Consider the following 16,545-nt stretch of genomic DNA (forward strand, 5'->3'; position numbering starts at 1 on the left):
CCCCTTCGGGCGCTTTGTGGCGCTGCGGGCCCGGGGCTTCCCTGCGTCACTTCCGGCAGCGGGAGGCGCCCGGCGGGGCCCGGGGCAGCGGCGGCGGCGGCACCCGCGGGCCTGGGCCTGGGCCTGGGCCTGGACCCGGGGCCTGGCCCCGCTGCCGGCCCCGCCATGGCCGTGTTCGACACCCCCCGCGAGGCCTTCGGCGCCCTGCGGCCCGCCTGCGTGCGGCTGACCCAGGCTCAGACGGCCGAGAACGTGGCGCTGCTGCGGGCCCGGCTGGCGGCGGTGGGCGCGGCGGCGCTGCAGGAGCTGCAGGAGTACGTCCTGTACCCGCTGCGCCTCGCCCTCACCTCCCCGGGGCCCCGCCGGGAGCGGCTGGTGCAGAGCGCGGCGCGGGGCCTGGCCGCCGTGCTGGGAGCCACCCGGCTGCGGGGCCCCGAGCTGCTGAGGGAGCTCCTGGCCGAGCTCTGCGCCTGCCTCGGCACCCCCCCGGCACCGGGACCCGCACCGGGAGCAGGACCCGCCTCGGAGGAGCTGAAGCTGGCCGTGGTGGAGGCGCTGCACGCCCTGATCCATTCGGCTGACGGGGACGTTATCTTGTCACTGTACCAGCCGCCGGCCCTGCACCTCCTGGGCTTCACCGTGTCGCTGCTGCTGGGCCTGGCGGAGCGGGAAAGAGCGAGGCAGCTGAAGATCTCCGCGCTGAAGTGCCTGCAGGCCCTCGTCCTGCGGTGTGAGTGTCAGCAGCACAGGCAGCTCCGTGAGGACGAGGAGCAGCAATGTGGGGATACGTTCGCCTCGTTTCTGCCTGGCGTGGTTCTGGCGCTGTCTCGAGTTATTACTGCGGACATCAAACAAGGGCACGCAACCACCGTGGCTGCCCTCAGAGTGTTCTACCAGGTTGTTGGCTTGGTTATGGCTGATGAGCAGCTAGCCAGGATCCCAGAGAATAAAGAGAAGCCGTCAGGGGAACAAAGTGGAGTATCAAAACTGGTGGTCCACAGAGGACCTGACTGGAGTAAAAATACCGCAGAAAAACTCTCTCTCCTCTTGCATAAAATTGTTGAACGATCTTCAGTTCACTCGCACTGGAAAGTGAGACTGGAGCTGGTGGAACTCGTCCATCACTTAGTGAGGAACTGCAGGCAGTCACTGGTGGACTCCTTCACTCATCTTCTAAAGGCCGTGGTCGGGCTGGTTAACGATGAAAACAGCGAAGTCCAGAGCAGATGTAACGAGGTTCTGCAGCACATTGCGGAGCAGCAGCTGGTAGCACACAACAGGGCTCTTGCTGATGTTCTCTCGGAGAACCTCCATTCCCTCGCCACAGCTCTGCCTCGCCTGATGAACTCTCAGGACGACACGGGCAAGTTTGCCACTCTGAGCTTATTGCTTGGCTACCTGAAGCTGCTGGGCCCCAAAGTTAACATTGTCCTCAACTCCGCATCCCACCTCCACCGGCTGTCCAAAGCGCTGATGCAAGTTCTGGAGCTGGACGTGACGGATGTGAAGATAGTGGAAGACAGGCGCTGGGGCTCTGGGAGCGGGTTCGAGGGCTCCTTGCAGCATGGTGTGCAGAAGGGCAGGTGCCAGAAGAAATATTTCCGCTTCTTCACGGAGGAAAAAGTTTTCCAGCTCCTTCAGCAAGTTTGCCGTGTTCTTGGCTACTATGGAAACCTCTACCTGCTGGTGGATCATTTCCTGGGGCTGTACAGTGAGTCTGCCCTGTACCGAAAGCAGGCTGCGATGGTCCTCAACGAGCTGATTGCAGGAGCTGCTGGCGTGGGGGTGGATGTACTTCAGCAAAGGGAAGTTCCACTGGACGGGGATGATATCAAAGGGGCCATAACGTCCGTTCTTGATGAGTACACAGACCAGGCAAACTGGTACTTAGTCACCAGCATTGATGCGGAAGAAGCCAGCCAGGAGCTCTCTGTGAATCACTCAGGACTTGTTGCCCTCCCAGGGGCTGTGTGTGGCAGCGTTTTGCCACCCCCAGACCCGTGTGTAACGACCCGCACCATGAACAGCAACATCTGGCAGATCTGCATCCAGCTGGAAGGGGTCGGCTGCTTCGCCACAGTCCTCAGGAAAGAATTCCGGTTGCTTCTGCTGTCTGCTCTCTACCCAGTGCTGGAAAAGGCCGGAGACAAGACTCTGCTCATCAGTGAGACGGCGATGGGAACGCTGGTGGACATCTGCGAGGCCTGCAGTTACGACTCCGTGCAGTGTTTGATTAACGAGAACTCTGACTACCTGGTGAATGGGATTTCCCTGAATTTGCGCCACGTGGCACATCGGCCGCACGCGTCCCAGGTGCTGGACACCATGCTGAGGCACTCGGATGCCAGCTTGCTGCCGCTGGTAGAAGACGTCATCCAAGACGTCCTGTCGACGCTAGATCAGTCGTACAATCACCAGGCTTCCACCTTCCTGGGGGTCCTCCACTCGCTCATGGCAGCTCTAGGTACCCGAGCGATGCTTGCTTTGCACAGCTCAGTGTCAGTGTGGCAGAGGGTACAGCAGGATGTCAGCTTGGCCTTGCTTGTGGCCAGTGCTAATGCAAAGCTTGCCAGTAGCATCAGCTCTCCGCAGCCAGGCTGTGTTTGGCCTGCAGAGCTGCAGGGACGTGGCCTGTAGGCTCAGACAGGACGGGTGTGCTCATCCCACACACACCCCATAGAAGCGCTCGGGGCGTTTGGCTGCATCCTTCAGGGCTGTCAGAGGCGTGCACCATCAGGGAGGGCACGGTGATGTGCCAGCTGGTGCCTGCTCTGTAGCTCAATGCCACGAGGCTCAACAGTCGTTCTTCTCCCAAGGAACCCGTGGTAGCTTGCTGACCTGCAGGAAGGGCCCGCGAATGCTCGGTGACATCTCAGTTCCTCTTTTGCAGTCAAGTGGTTCGGGCCGTCCCGCAGCGAGGAGCCCCAACGGAGGCAGGCTGCTGAGAGGCAGAGCGGGACTTTGGGCCAGGTGCAGGCGGCGATAACAGGGCAAGAAGTGGAGCAATTCTTCCTCGACTATGTCAGACAGAAGCAGGTTGCAGAGGGCAACCTTTCTGACTCTGGTGGTGAGGAGGAGGCAGGTCAGTACTGTGCGTGACTGACTGACTGTCTGCAGCTTAGAGGACGGTGACCTGGGAGGCTTCCTTGTGGCGGATGCTGGGGGTAGAACTGGGTTGAAAGACTGACATGCTCACGATAGTCTCAGATCTGCTTTGAGCTGACTGTAGCTCATGTGAGGTGCTGCTTGGTGTTCTTGCTTTGTTCTGTGCTCAGGGGGCAAAAAAAAAAAAAAAGGGGGGGGGGGAAATGTTTGCAGATCGGGGCTTGGTCTAGCTCGAAGCCATAAAACCACTGGGTATTTTCTCTCTCAAGAGGCACGTGGGGTTCAGGACCCAAACTGCCTCTTTCCAGACTCCTACTGCATCTTCCTCAGCCTCTCTTGGGAATCTCTGTACCCTTTTCTCCTGGCTAATAACGCTGCTGCTTCCTTCCTACCTTGCCTTGAAAGGCCCTGCAGGCATTCATACAGGGAACTTTTTAGCCTTTACTGGGCTGTGCCGAAATCCTGACCTTTAAATACCTCATCTCTAAATATCCTGGCTTTTCACTTTCAGTAAAAATCAATGGGAGATAAAGAACTCCGGGGTGAAGAGAGACTGCAAATGTCACACCAATTGCATTGTCCAGTACAGAAAGCAAAACTTCCCCAGTCCCACAATCTGAATCTGCCACTGAACTCACAGAGCTCAGGCATATTTATATCTAATATATCTATTTATATCTAAGCATGCTCAAAAATGCCAAAGGTCTCAACTGGGAATTTGCGGAGCAGTTTTGTGTGCATGTTGTGATCTCCCAGAATCTCCAAGTCCTTTTCATGGCTTCAGTAACAGTTTTGTCTTCCAGATGAGGTTCCCCCTGTTGCTAAACTTGAGCCAAGCAACTCTGACACAGAAGGAGAAACTCCTCTGCCAAGCCATGCTCAGCTGGCCAAAGATGTGATGGGAAGGTGCATCCACTTGCTGTCTGACAGGAGCCTCCGTGTGCGGCTGAAGGTGAGTAACCGCCGGCTTTGAGGGGACAGGTGGTGCCCGTGGAGGGGGCTGGTAGCTCCTCAACGTGTACATGGTGCACGTCGGGCCTCCTGCTGCAGCGAGGGCAGTGCTGCCATATGCCTGATCAGGACAGCCCCGCCAAGTGTTGGCAAGAAGAAGGGAGGCAGCTTCCTGCAGGCAGTGTCAGGAACGGCAGCCAGGCTGATCCTGAGGATGGCTTCACAGTGGGCACCTTTCCTTGGCACACACAGCCATCAGGTCTTGTGCCTCAGCCTGAGGTGAGGGAAGGAGAGGCATCTTCCTCCCATCCTCCTTCCTCACTCAGACTGTAGTGCACAGAGTAACGAACGTTTGAGAAGTGCTGGGCTTATGATAAGCATGGCTAAAAGCCTGTCTCTTTTTTTTTTTTTTTTTTTTTCAAATTATGAAAATCCTTTGAAGGTGTCCTCCTTTTAAACTGCAAAGCAAGACAGAAAATGCAGCAGTGATGCATAACCCAGATTCTCAGCACAGCAGCCCCAGTCCTACAAGGTGATCTTGCTGCTGTGCAACAGGAACAGTGGGGTCCTAGTGCAGAGCCTGCCTGGAAATTGTGTCCTGGCTCCAGCCTGGCCCCATAGCACAGCCGGGTTATGTCCCTGGGATGCTCGGTGCTTTCAGAGCTCCGTGCTCTGTTCAGTTATCCCAGCTCATGCTGAGGTGAAACTGGACCCTCTTGGATCAGATCCCTTCTTTTTCCTTGCTCCATGCTGTGATGCTGGGCCCCCACATGAATGCCTGCTGCTGGCACTGCAGCACTCTGAAAGTCTGTCCTCTGCCCCTCGTACGCAGGTCCTGGACGTGTTGGAGCTCTGTGTAACCGTGCTACATCCTCACAGAAACCATCTGCTTCCCATGGCTCATCGTGTCTGGCCAGCTCTTGTCACCCGGCTGATCAGTGACGACCCTCTGGCAGTGCTGAGAGCCTTCAAGGTACAGAAGTGAGTTTGCCAGCAGCCTTCAAGCTGCTGCTTCGAAGGCAAGCAGCTCAGGCACTGCGGTGGCCAGTGAGAGGAGTGCTGAGTTTGGGGAGTGTTTTTTTTTTTATGTTGTTCAGATCACAGGGTCACCACCCTGCACTGGGTGGGCTTGTACTGCTCTTAACCACGGTGTGTCCACAGATAAAACCTTGACACTGTTCTTGGGGGAAACAGCAGTGTTTGTAGTTACTGCAGGGAAGAGCAAAGTGGTTCTTTTACCACCTAAGCAGCTGACTGTCAGCGGCAGTGCGTAGTACAGCTTGCCCTTGCTGGAGCTCCAGTCTCAGTAACCCCCTTTGGAAGGCTTAGACTGAAGGGAGGGGAACGTTTAGCAATTGAGGCATTGGCAGGGGAGGGGAGAGGTTAAGCAAAGACTTAGCCTCATAATAGCACTTTAAAAGAGTTCCTGGCCATGTCTTCTGACAGCATTCTCGTCCTGAATCACAAGTTAAACAATAAAACGTGATGCCTGAGGTTGACAGCCCCAGAGTTTCACAGGGCTTCCTGTGCTGTGCAGAATGAAATTCATTTTCAAATCCTTCAGTGTGAATAAAAGGAAAGTTTTGATTCCCCAAATTCAAGAAGCCAGGCACTAGAATTTCAGTGTGCCTGCCCTAAAAAGGACAAGATCACTGCATTAAAAACTAAGTACTGGAAAGTTCAAAGGATAATTATAGTTAACATTGCATTTGGGTTTTGTTGTGAGAAGTCCCATGTGAGTGTTACCTTTCTACATCTGAGGACAGTAAATTTAGTGTCAGTATAAGCCAAACACAACATAACCAGTATCTCAGTCCAGCCCACTAAGACCACTTAGTGGAACTTTAGTGAAATTCCAAGAGAGAGCCATGTTCTGGCCACTTGGGTGAGCCCTGTAGATCCCCCCCTTCATTTTCATACCGGTTTAAGGCCATTCTCTCGGCCTGTTTGGATTTTATCCTGGGTGCACACCAATAGTGCTGGGTGCCCCATGCTGTAGTGTATTGGCCTTCCTGTTACATGGCCTGGTACTGATGGGCTGTTGCCACCACACAGGTGATTTATATGTTAACAGCATCTTCCATCAGGCTCCTTCAGCACTTCTAAATAGGCCTTCACAAGTCAGTTGTACTTTTACCGTGCTGAGGAAAGAAAGGCAGTCTCAGGGGGTCAGCAAGGTAAAACAGAAGAGCAAGGAGCAGCTCGGTCAGCCTCGCCATCAAGCATTTGCCTTCTGCTTGCTGTGGGAAGTGGAGGCAGTGAGATCACATCGCTTTCGACTGTAAGAAATTATCAAAGGAGCTGCTTTATCCCCCAGCGTTGCTGAGAACAATATTCTGGAGGAGCCTGCTCACAGACCTGTAGGCACACATCCTCCAGTAACTGATGTTTCTCCCCCAGGTGCTGTGTACCCTGGCTCAAAAGTGTGGGGACTTCTTGAGACAGAGATTCTCCAAAGACGTCCTGCCTAAGCTGACCAGTTCCCTCCTCAGCCAGGCCCCAGCAAGTGCCAGAGCCGGGCCTGTGTACAGCCACACGCTTGCCTTCAAGTTACAGCTGGCTGTGCTGCAGGGACTGGGGTCTCTGTGCGAGAAGCTGGACATGGGTGAGTACCAGGGGAAGTGCAGGCTGGACGAGATCTCTGCCCAAAATGACTTCTCTCTTCATCTTGGCTGACCAGGCCTGTCCTGGTTTCTCATCCTGCTGCTGCCCCATGGGACTGGTTTCCAGATCTTCTCCAGCCTCATCCCACTCAGGCCCTGCTCGGCTTTAATCTGTCCTCTCTCAGAGCTCTGTAAAGAGAGGCTACTCACTCCTTACTCCCCAAGACACAAATGGGGAGAGAGCTTCCCAGTACCGTGCAGAACCTGACTGCTCATCTCATTTGTGCATGAGAAGTGGGTACAAAGTCGAGTGCTTGAGTTGCTGCAGCCAGATCCGTTGGGTCATGCTTTGTTCGTAATTAATGAAAGAACTGGAAACCAGATGAGACTGCTGGCTAAGCTGCCTGGTTCCATGCTGGAGCGTCTCTCTGGATGACCTTTTACATGCAGCATGTCCTGCTCTTCTATGGAATGAAACTCTCTGAAATTCTTCTAGGTTAAATTTCTGGAGCTGACTTTGATGAGGAAGAGGGTTTGCTGGCTAGTTGCTGTTTTCCTCTCTCAAGGCTCTTGATTGCTTTCCTAGCTCTACTGCAAGATTTTCCAGAGGGGAGATCAGTAGAGCTCTGGGTCAGGCGGTTCAAAGGCTCAGAAGCCACTTGCTGCCAATTTAGAGCAGATTCAATTAGGTGGCAGCAGCTGAGTAGGTTACCTCCTACCCTTCTTTTCTGTTCCGTCTGCAGGTGAGAGCGACCTGAATAAAGTGGCAGATGCTTGTCTGATTTACCTCAGTGCCAAGCAACCCATGAAGTTGCAAGAAGCTGCCCAAAGGTAATGTCTTTTAAATGCAGGTCTATCTGGTGTACAAGTACTGTGGGAAGAGGGGGAGAAAGATAACCCCTTTCCTTTTGCCCCTTTCTCATTCCTTCCTCCAGCACATCTGTGTCCTGTAGAACAGGGTCTCTCATAGAGGTTAGCCCTTGCTCTGAGAAGGCTGCAGGAGGTTAAAAGAGCATAAACAGTTCAGGTGAGCATGCATTTGCCCTGTGAGGTGTTGACAGACATACTTGACTAGTTGGTGTTCGAAATCCTGCTCAACATGTTCCTGCTGTCAGGATAAGAGATCGCTGCTGCCATACGTTGTCACCTGGAAACAAGGGCAGACATTTCACCAGACAAAATGAGTCCAGTTACAGAATGCAGAAAATGAATAGGAAAGCCACGCATCTCCGTTTCTGCTGAAGGACAAGGAAGAGCCACTCTCTCCCTGTGGCCCACCGTCCCTCCCTAATGGGAGAGGCAGCCAGCTGTGAGCAGGTTCAGCAGGCACCGCGGATTTCAGAGGGCAGAATGTTAAAAAGGGAAAAGCTGTCAGCTCCCTTTCACCTGAGTGCAGGCCTCCCAGGGGTGTGCGAGGTGTGAGGAGCTTTTGTGTGGCTGGGCAGCAGCTTAAACAGAGGGAGCTCTCAGAAGCTGTAGCTGTACCTTTGTTTGTATTCCTGAGTTGGTGAGAGTCGGTTTATTTTTACCTTAGTGGCTTTTATTGCATCGCTGCAGGCTTCAGCAGCATTTGTTCTGCAAAGGGGTTCTTTGCTGTAGGCTTGCATACCCTTGATAGAATATAACGTGCATCTGTGTAAGCAATGCTGGCGTGGGAAACAGAACACCGGGATTTATCTATTTGGAAACTTAAGCTTTTAAATCATTAACAAAGCAGGCTGAAGAGCTGTGTAATTTCCACCCCCCACACGACGGGTGGGGAGTGAATACGGAATTGGCCCTGCGATGCAGTAGGGTTATTAGAAGGTGTGTTATGAAGCAAGCTCACTGCTGGTGGAGAAAGGGGAGCAAAGCTGTCAGCAAAGACGGGTTTCTGATATATAGATATGTTTTTAAGAGAAAAATGCCATGTTACATTGCTCCCCCCATGCCTTTGAGGCACCATACATGACGTATTTTACTGAGTGGAACAGGGTCTTATGTGATTATCTTTGTTGGCCAGACACATGCATGCATCATGTCTGGCCTGATATTAACCATGCATATGGCAACAATTGCAGTTTTTACAATTTCCCTACAGTCCTTGACACCCTTTTTTTTATTTATTATTATTTTAGTCCTATCTAACCCCTGGTCTTGGAACCAGGCTGGATCAGCGTTAAACATGTCGCAGTCACTTTTACCTACAGTGTGCATGACTGATAGGAGGTTTCAGTTTGGAAAAGTCAAAATTAGTTTGCACTGTAACAGTCAACTAGCAGCAGGATAAGAATCACTTCTCAGCCATGCTTCAGCTTCCTTTCTTAGGCTGCTTAACCTCCAGGTTCCTGTAAGCTCCAGTCCTTTTCTTTGCTCTCCGTGTGTCTGAAAGTGATCCTGCAAACTGACTTAGACTGTCACATGTAGGGCCCTTTGCATTGAGGCAAGGGCAAATTATCAGCCTGCTCCATGAAATTTTCTGCATTTTAAATGCTTCTAAAAGCAGATAGAACAGAACTAATCTTAGCCACAGCCTGAGTGCCAACATACATCACATAACTCAGCTTTATCACTACAGAAATCACACAAAGTAAAAGGATGCTTGGAATCAGCTTGCCATATTGATTTATACTGAGTGGCCTTTGCTCACCTTTTTGGATTCTTACACAACTCACGAGTTGTGACCTGCCAGGAGGAAGGTTGGCTCTTACAAAGTCAGTTATAGCTGCAGTAACTCCCTGCGTTGACTTTGATTTTAAAGTGAAGATTCTCTGGGTATGCAAAGGACCGAGCAGGAATTTTGGGCCAAGGTGCTGGTGTCACAAAAAAGAAAAAAAAAACACAGGGTGTGGAGGGTTGTCTGTCTTCCAGGAATGTTCTCGTGCTCCAGGGAGGCTATTTAATCCCATTTATGGGATCCTGTAGTTTTATTAGGTGAAGCAGTGGGAATAAGTGAATTTGGTAAATGCAGCTTTGTGCAATACTCAAGAGGCAAAAATAGATGATGGGAATAAAAAATGAACCCCAGCATCTCTGAGAAAGAGAAAATGGAACGGGACAGTAGGCTTTACTGTGACTGCTGGTAGTATTCCAGAAGAGAAATATTACCAAAATATTGTTTAAATTTAAAAAATAAAAATGAGGAGTTTGGGAATGCCAGGGAACACTAGATACATCTTTGCTTTTATTGAAAATAAACCAATATACCCCTGGGTAAAGTGACCAGAAACACTTGAGCAGCTAAGGGGTTGTGTTGTAGGGACACAGCCTGGGAACCAAGTTACGGAAATGGTGTTAACTGGAAGTCACATTGTGTAAAACTGAGCTTCTGATCAATTTATTAAGTGGCAACATCTCTGACAAGCTTCTCACGTTAGGGGAAGGAAAAAAAAAACTTTGAAGGAAAAGAGATTAAGAAATTGTCATTGGCCTATGTCAACACTTTACAAATAGCTCTACATTTTTTCCAGTTTGAAGTGACTGTTTTGAAATTTACACTCCTTTTCAATAAATGTTTACAGTCTGTGAAATTTACCATTTGACCTTTCAGTCAGTGTTCTGAATAGGAATGTTTTTTCTAGGATGCAGAAATAATTTCTTCACTTCTTACTGAAGTCTGTGGTGAGCTGTATTTAGTTAAATATCCAACATAGCTGCAGAAGCCAGAAAGAGTTGTCCTTTTGCCAGCCTGTTCACACTGTGCCGTGGCTTTACTTAGAGCTTGGGAAAATACAAGGCACCAGAATAGCCTAACTCTGCTTTGTGCCAGTAGAACAAGTTGTTTAGCACAACTGGAACAAATATGAGCTATTCTGGGATCTTTTTAGATACCAAATTTGATTACACAGCATTAGACCTCTTTTGGTTTGACTGTGTAGCTTATTGGATACTTATTGACAGCTGTCATTTGCAAGCTGGGCTGAGGTACACTAAAACAGCCACCTGCACAAGGCAAAACTCAATAAAATTATATTTAAGTAAAAAAAAAAAAAAAAGCCAAAACAGAAAACAAACCTGGATTAACCCCAGGTTTCTTTGCCATGGAAACAGGTTGCTTAGGAACTGTCCAAGAGTTAGTTTGGAAATGTTAAAGTCAAGTTGCTCTCTAAGCTGCATAGCTCTCCGGGTTAGCGGGAGATAATCACACACCTCAGGCCGTTATGGGCACAAGGGGCCGTGGGGTTCTCCAGCGAGCAGCTAACGTCTCGAGGGTTGCTCTCTCCAGACCGAGATGAGGCTGAAGACCAGGGCGTTTCCGCTGTGAATGTAAGAGTTAAAGCTGTGTATGTGCTATGTATGTGCTGGAAAAGCCAACGCCAGCTGAATGCCATTCCCCATTCCCTTCCCATTCATCTGTCTTGCCCAGGACTATCCCCAGCCCTAAGGAGCGAGGCTGATCCCTGTGCCCATCACAAGCCAGGGGACACCACCAGGGACCTGCTGCTCCCACCACCACGGCCAAACGAGCACCGGGAGAGCGCTGGCAGCTGCCGAGGCTTGGAGAGCAGCACAGAGCTCTCAGCAGGTGGCAGCTCCAGAGCCTGCCCTGGCAAGGCTGCCCATGCTCCTGCTCAGCCTGGCAGCCCCGGGAGGCTGGCACTGGGGGCAGGCCAGTTCTCCCTGCCCAGGCAGCGTAGCTGCAGTATCAGAGAGCTAGGGGAATAGAGAGACCCTTCAGCTCACCTGGGCCTGGCTGTGCACCACAAAGAAGGCATTTTGTGCTGTTGCCAAACACAGCAATCACATTGGAGCATGTTCAGGTTGTATTCCTCTGGAAATGACAGGCAGGCTCTGCAAGCACAAGTCTCACCCACAGAAGATGTGACCCTCTGAGTTTAGCACCCCCTCGCGTGATGCTGAGACCAAAGCCCGGGTCAGTTATTCACCAGCTTTGTATTGAAGCCAATAATGTGCTGTGCAGCATAAGAACTATTTCCTGTCACTCAGTGGTGGATTGAAACCACTGAGCTGTCTCTTGGGCACAGGAACCATCTTAATGACTGTCTAATGAGCCTCCAAATCTATCAATTGTCAGAGGCTGCAGACAATGCCAAAGCTTTGCGTAGCTGCCTATAATGACCCTCTTGGGTGCAAATCAAAAGGCCTTCTCCTTACTCTTTCCTTTCTTCCCCTTGTTTTCTGAAGTGTTTTCCTCCACTTAATGCATGTGGACCCTGACAGCACCTGGCTCCTCCTGAACGAGGTCTGCTGCCCTCAGCTGTACGAGCCTCCCCACACCAGCTTGCAGCCTGTGAAGCTTCGTGGGATGGGGAGGCCACGGAATGAGTTCACTGACAACATCCTGCTCCTGCTGGAGAAGCTGCAGCACCAGGAGAGCAGAGTGCTGCAGGCTGGCACACAAGAGGCATCTCCTGCTTGACAGACCTGCACAGCAGCTGGTGGAGGAAAGAGAACCACCAGGATAGTTCTCACTTACAGAAATCCTGACATTTAGGCCCTGATTAATTCCAGGGAAAACCATTGTGTGGGCTGGGGTACTGGCTGGGACACCTTGCCCTTGGGCAAAAGGTTTTTTTTTTTTTTGTTTTTTGTTTTTTTTTTTTTAAGTGTATCAAAATGAGGTGGGTACCTTACCCTTACCCTGATTCCTTCAGGCTTGTACTTCTCTGCACATGGCGTTGGAGGAAATCCAAGGGTCACAGCACATTTGTTTCTTCCATACAAAGTGTTTTTCCAGAAATTCCTTCCCAGCACTTGCTTGTTGGGTGATGCCCTTTCAGCACCTGACACGCACACTTCTGACTCCCCACACAACTGCAGTGCTCTGTCCAGTTCACACCTGGAAAGTCATCTCCCAGCCTGAAATGAAAGTTCTTCTCTGGCCTTAACCTTCCAGGAGAGGCATTAGTTTTGGGTACATCAGAAATCTTTGTCCGATACTAACTGATACTAAAAACAAGAGTTAAATGCATTTCCAGTAATTCCTCACCAGTATTGCTGACAAGAATGGCATCCCCATATCCCCATAGAAATACCAAGGCTCTTCCCTTACAGTTTGCAAAAACTGGCCAAATGAATTGTGCCACTAATTCTCACTGTTGAGCCGTGAGAGTGTTTTTAAGAAAACAGCCAGCCTTGGTTTAGTTATTTAAGTGATTTAAGAATCTGGGAATAAGCCCAGATTGCAGCTATTCTGTGCAGGCTGTTTCCAGACTTGCCAGATTTTTAACACCCGCCCCAAGGACTAGAAGCGTCTGCCCCTGCCCCAGGACAGCTTACCTGCTGGGTGCCTACCAGGTCAGATGGCGACACTTGGTGTGAGCACCTTGGTGCTGTGCAGCCAGTGGGGGCGCAGATGAATCTGCAAGTCCTGCTTTGCCCCTGCCAAGACTTCCAGAACCACAGCACAGCCTCACCGCTCGCTCACCTGGAAGCTGCACTGGGGCACCCCCCAGCCCCACATCCTTGGGGCTCCTTCCCACGAGGCTGTCTGCAAGTGCTTTGTTTGCTCTCAGACCACGCCGTGCGCTGGATTCGTCAGCCTCACCCAGGGCCAACTGGCTACTTTCAGACAGATGCTTGTGGAAGTTTTATGCTAGTGAAGTGAAAGGATCTTAACAATGAATTTGGAAGCAAGCTGAGAAATATAAAAAAAATAAATTGAATAAAAACAGTGCAATAAACTGATTGTTAAAGGGAACAGGCTGTGTGTGTTTCTGTTGGGGATCCAGAAGGCATCTCAGCTGTTGGGCGCGAGGGGACTGCTGCTGATGCCTGTGCACACCCCTCACTGGAGATGGTTTCCCCTCATCTTCCTGTTCTTATTTAGACTTTATTCCTGGTTGTTTTTCCCAGGAAGACACAGCCTGGTGGCTTCGTTCCAAGTAGGACAAGGCTGCGGTTCAGCTTTCACCCCTTATGCTTTTGAAAATAGATACTCAGTGCTTCACATTGGGCTGCATTTCGTAGGAGCCACTCAGAGCTGATCTGACGGGAAGATGGGAGAAGCAGGCAGGTGAAATATTACCTTTGGTCTCCGAAGCACTCCCGGGGTTGCTGCAGAAATTTCTAGATCGTTGCAGCACTTTATAAAATTCCTCTGTCAGGTGCAGGCGTTGCATCAGCCCGGCATCAGACGAATCAGCAGCACGGCGGTGGCACTCGCTGCTCCTGCCCGAGCCATCTGTTCGGTCTCTCCACCCACTGCTTCTCCCTGCCCTCGCTGTAGCCAGCAGTATGGGGCTGTCACGGGCTTGTCACGGGCTGTGGCTCTTGCCAGAGAGGTACAAGTTAAACATTGCTGTGGGGAACCCGTGCCATTCTGCAGCCCCCAGCCAGCCTGGTGAGGAGCACCCTGCCCATTACCGGCCTTCACCAGCTCGTCTCAGGCTGCAGTTGAATGATCCATCAGCACATGCTTGGCCACATTTGGATTTGTCACCTCTGGGAAGCAGAAGTACCCCAGCCTTGCTGGAGTCACCTCAGCTGAGGCACAAGGCAAGCTGAAAAGAAAAACCAATACCCTTTCTTCGAGCTTTTTTGTAGCATAAAAGCCCGGGCCTCACACCAGCTGCTCCGCATTCCCCTATGGCCACAAGCATGCCAGTTCCCATTCCTGGATATCAGCACCTTCAGATCCTGCCGTTTCCCTCACACAAGTGACCTGGAGCATCTCCGAGTCTCCCCACCAGGCCCACCGCCAGGTGCTGGAGGGACCCAGCTCGGGGACGAGCACCCATGGAGGGGACGCCAGGGGAGGGCTGAGGCTCAGGCCCTGGCTGTGGAAGGGAACGGTCCCACAGCACCGCTGCTGCTCAGGACCCAGCACAGATGACTGCAGGAGCAGAGGGGCAGTGGCACCACAGCTTCCACACACAGCGTCCCAGGAGGTGTTCCTGCTCCTCAGGAAGCCACCACACCTCCTGTGGTGCTCCGAGCCCCCCCCAAGGCAGGCCCTGGGCCCTGCAGCCATCCCCGAGCTCCTCACCCAGTGGGAAACCACTGCTCAAGGCTACCAGAAGGACCGGGCCATCAGCCCCCGATCCCGGGGTCCCACCACCCCGACATCCCTCCCCGACCGTGGGCTGGGTGAGGGAGGCGGCGGCTGCCTTTTCTCGGCAGGATGGCACAACCGGCAGGAGGGCTGCAGCAATGGGGGAGGAACGAGCGAAGTTCTAATTACAAACTTCCCCATGTGGCAGAGCTGGTGGCAGGGGAACAACTGGAAGCGGCTGCATCAATCAGGAAGGGGCCCTCGGGCTGTCATTTCATCCCGGGCTTCCTGCTGGCCCAGTAAAGCAGCTGCCCGGTTCCTGGGCTGGGTACGCTCACAGAGAGCCCACCGAGCTGGGGGGGCCAGGCTGGGCTCACCGCTGCTGCCTCCCCACCCCATGGCCAGAGGCAGGGGCGTCACCCCAAAAGGCAGGGGGCATGTGGTGGGGCCTGGGCTCCATGCTGTCGAGCCGGTTGGGGTGCTGGGTCACCACGCTGTGTGTCCTGGGGCCCGGCCGTGTCCCAGCCATGTCCCATCCTGCCGGCCAGCCTCTGGCACAAGTGGTGGTGCCGAGACCCCCAGCGCTGCCATCCCCAGGCGTCCTGGCCATCCTGCAGGCCGGCAGGGAGAGGGGCTGGCCCGCTCCGCCACACGGCCGCCTGTCACAGCTCTTCCCAGCTTCGTTATCACCCCTGCTTTATTACAGGCAGAGTAAATTGCTTTTGTCTGAAGCAGGATAATGGTCAGAAGAGTGCCTGTGTGGAGATGGCATTTCCACCAGGCTCGGCTCCTCCCCGGCAGTGACTTGCATACTAAGCTCAGCCCGCCTGGCCCTGTCGGACTGAGGGCTGCACGGCTCCAGCAGGGCCAGGGGGGGCACAACAGCACCCATGGGTGGGGGGGGACAGGGCCAGCTCCGTCCCAGCCACCTCCATTGGGAGCAACTGACTGGGAGCAGCTCCGCACCCCGGGGCTGGTGGAGGGGGGGCACAGCCCCGGGCAGGCACGCAGCCCCCCAGGGGCCCGTTCCGCTCCTGCTCCCAACATCTCCCATAAACTCAGCAAAATGAATCTCTTCCAATAAAACCTGTTATTTTTAAAAGCTTGCCTCTAGGTTTTGCAAATTACTACACCAAACAGCAATTTGTTTGCTCGCCATTTGAGGTGATTTGCAGCCTTTCACCCTCCTCAAAGCAGCTCCAGCTCTTCCTTTTCCTCCCCTGTAGACTGTTTTTATTGCGGTGGTGGCTGATTCCTCCCATCCCTTCTCCTCCCACCCCAGAGATACATTTCCCTGACAAGAAGCATCAGAGTGCAACACGAGCACGAGCAGCTCCGTCAGGGAGAGATCTACAGAGCCGCCACTGTTATTGCTTGTGGCAAAGCAGAATTTCCAACAAAAGCCCCCTTTCCCTGGAGCCGGTTAATATTTCTCTCCTGACAAAGTATCCGGTGTATTTATAGGCTCCTGTGCAGTTTCCTCCCGTGTGATCATGGCTCCTGCAAATGAAACCCGCAGCAGGCGGCGAAGGCGAGAGCAGCTCTCGTGGCCGCCCCCGGCCGTGCCCTTCCTCTGCCTCCGGCACTGGCTGACACCAGGCCAGCAGCTTTTGCTTTTGTTACTCTAATGCATGACAAATTGCTTAATATCAGCACACCGAGAGGCAAGCGCAATGGAGCTCCACAGCTCCATAAACCAGAGGAGCCGGGGGATGGCACGGCACAGGAGCTTGCCCGGTGGGCAGCAGGGCTGAGCTGGGCGCTGCCGAAGCCCCGGGAGCTCCTCTCCAACTGATGGGGCAGAGCCTGGCCCCGCTGCACCCACCCCGAGCATGGCCCCCACTCACCAGAGCCACATCCCGCACGCAGCCCAGCACCACCCTGCTGCAGCTCAGCCTCCCTTTAACACCGAGCCCCAGCTGCGTGCCTGATGCTCGGCTCCACCTGGGCGCA

General features: G+C 52.8%; 1 protein-coding gene and 1 long non-coding RNA gene across 2 annotated transcripts; one reads left to right on the plus strand and one right to left on the minus strand.

The window, feature by feature from the left end:
* The first annotated feature begins 39 nt into the window (after positions 1-39).
* On the plus strand, positions 40-13,299 carry TTI1 (TELO2 interacting protein 1). The gene is made up of 7 exons (XM_068700445.1): positions 40-2,464; positions 2,891-3,082; positions 3,909-4,057; positions 4,889-5,029; positions 6,457-6,661; positions 7,403-7,490; positions 11,784-13,299. Exons 1-7 carry the CDS (start codon positions 166-168, stop codon positions 12,016-12,018), a joined length of 3,309 nt encoding a protein of 1,102 aa, XP_068556546.1. The 5' UTR covers positions 40-165; the 3' UTR covers positions 12,019-13,299.
* LOC137865396 (uncharacterized) lies at positions 9,650-16,454 on the minus strand. Its single transcript, XR_011101880.1, has 3 exons — positions 16,440-16,454; positions 11,322-14,101; positions 9,650-10,896 (listed from the first exon to the last, which is right to left on the minus strand). It is a non-coding gene; the product is annotated as an uncharacterized lncRNA (long non-coding RNA).
* Positions 16,455-16,545: the final 91 nt, after the last annotated feature.

The sequence above is a fragment of the Anas acuta genome, chromosome 16 (genome assembly GCF_963932015.1).
Source record: "Anas acuta chromosome 16, bAnaAcu1.1, whole genome shotgun sequence".
NCBI lineage: Eukaryota > Metazoa > Chordata > Aves > Anseriformes > Anatidae > Anas > Anas acuta.

Bases quoted from the DNA above. Each gene is read 5' to 3' on its own strand.
- TTI1 (XM_068700445.1), top strand. From the start codon at position 166: ATGGCCGTGTTCGACACCCCCCGCGAGGCCTTCGGCGCCCTGCGGCCC. The intron at 4,058-4,888 runs GTGAGTAACCGC...CCTCGTACGCAG, and splicing joins GCCTCCGTGTGCGGCTGAAG to GTCCTGGACGTGTTGGAGCT. The intron at 5,030-6,456 runs GTACAGAAGTGA...TTTCTCCCCCAG, and splicing joins CAGTGCTGAGAGCCTTCAAG to GTGCTGTGTACCCTGGCTCA.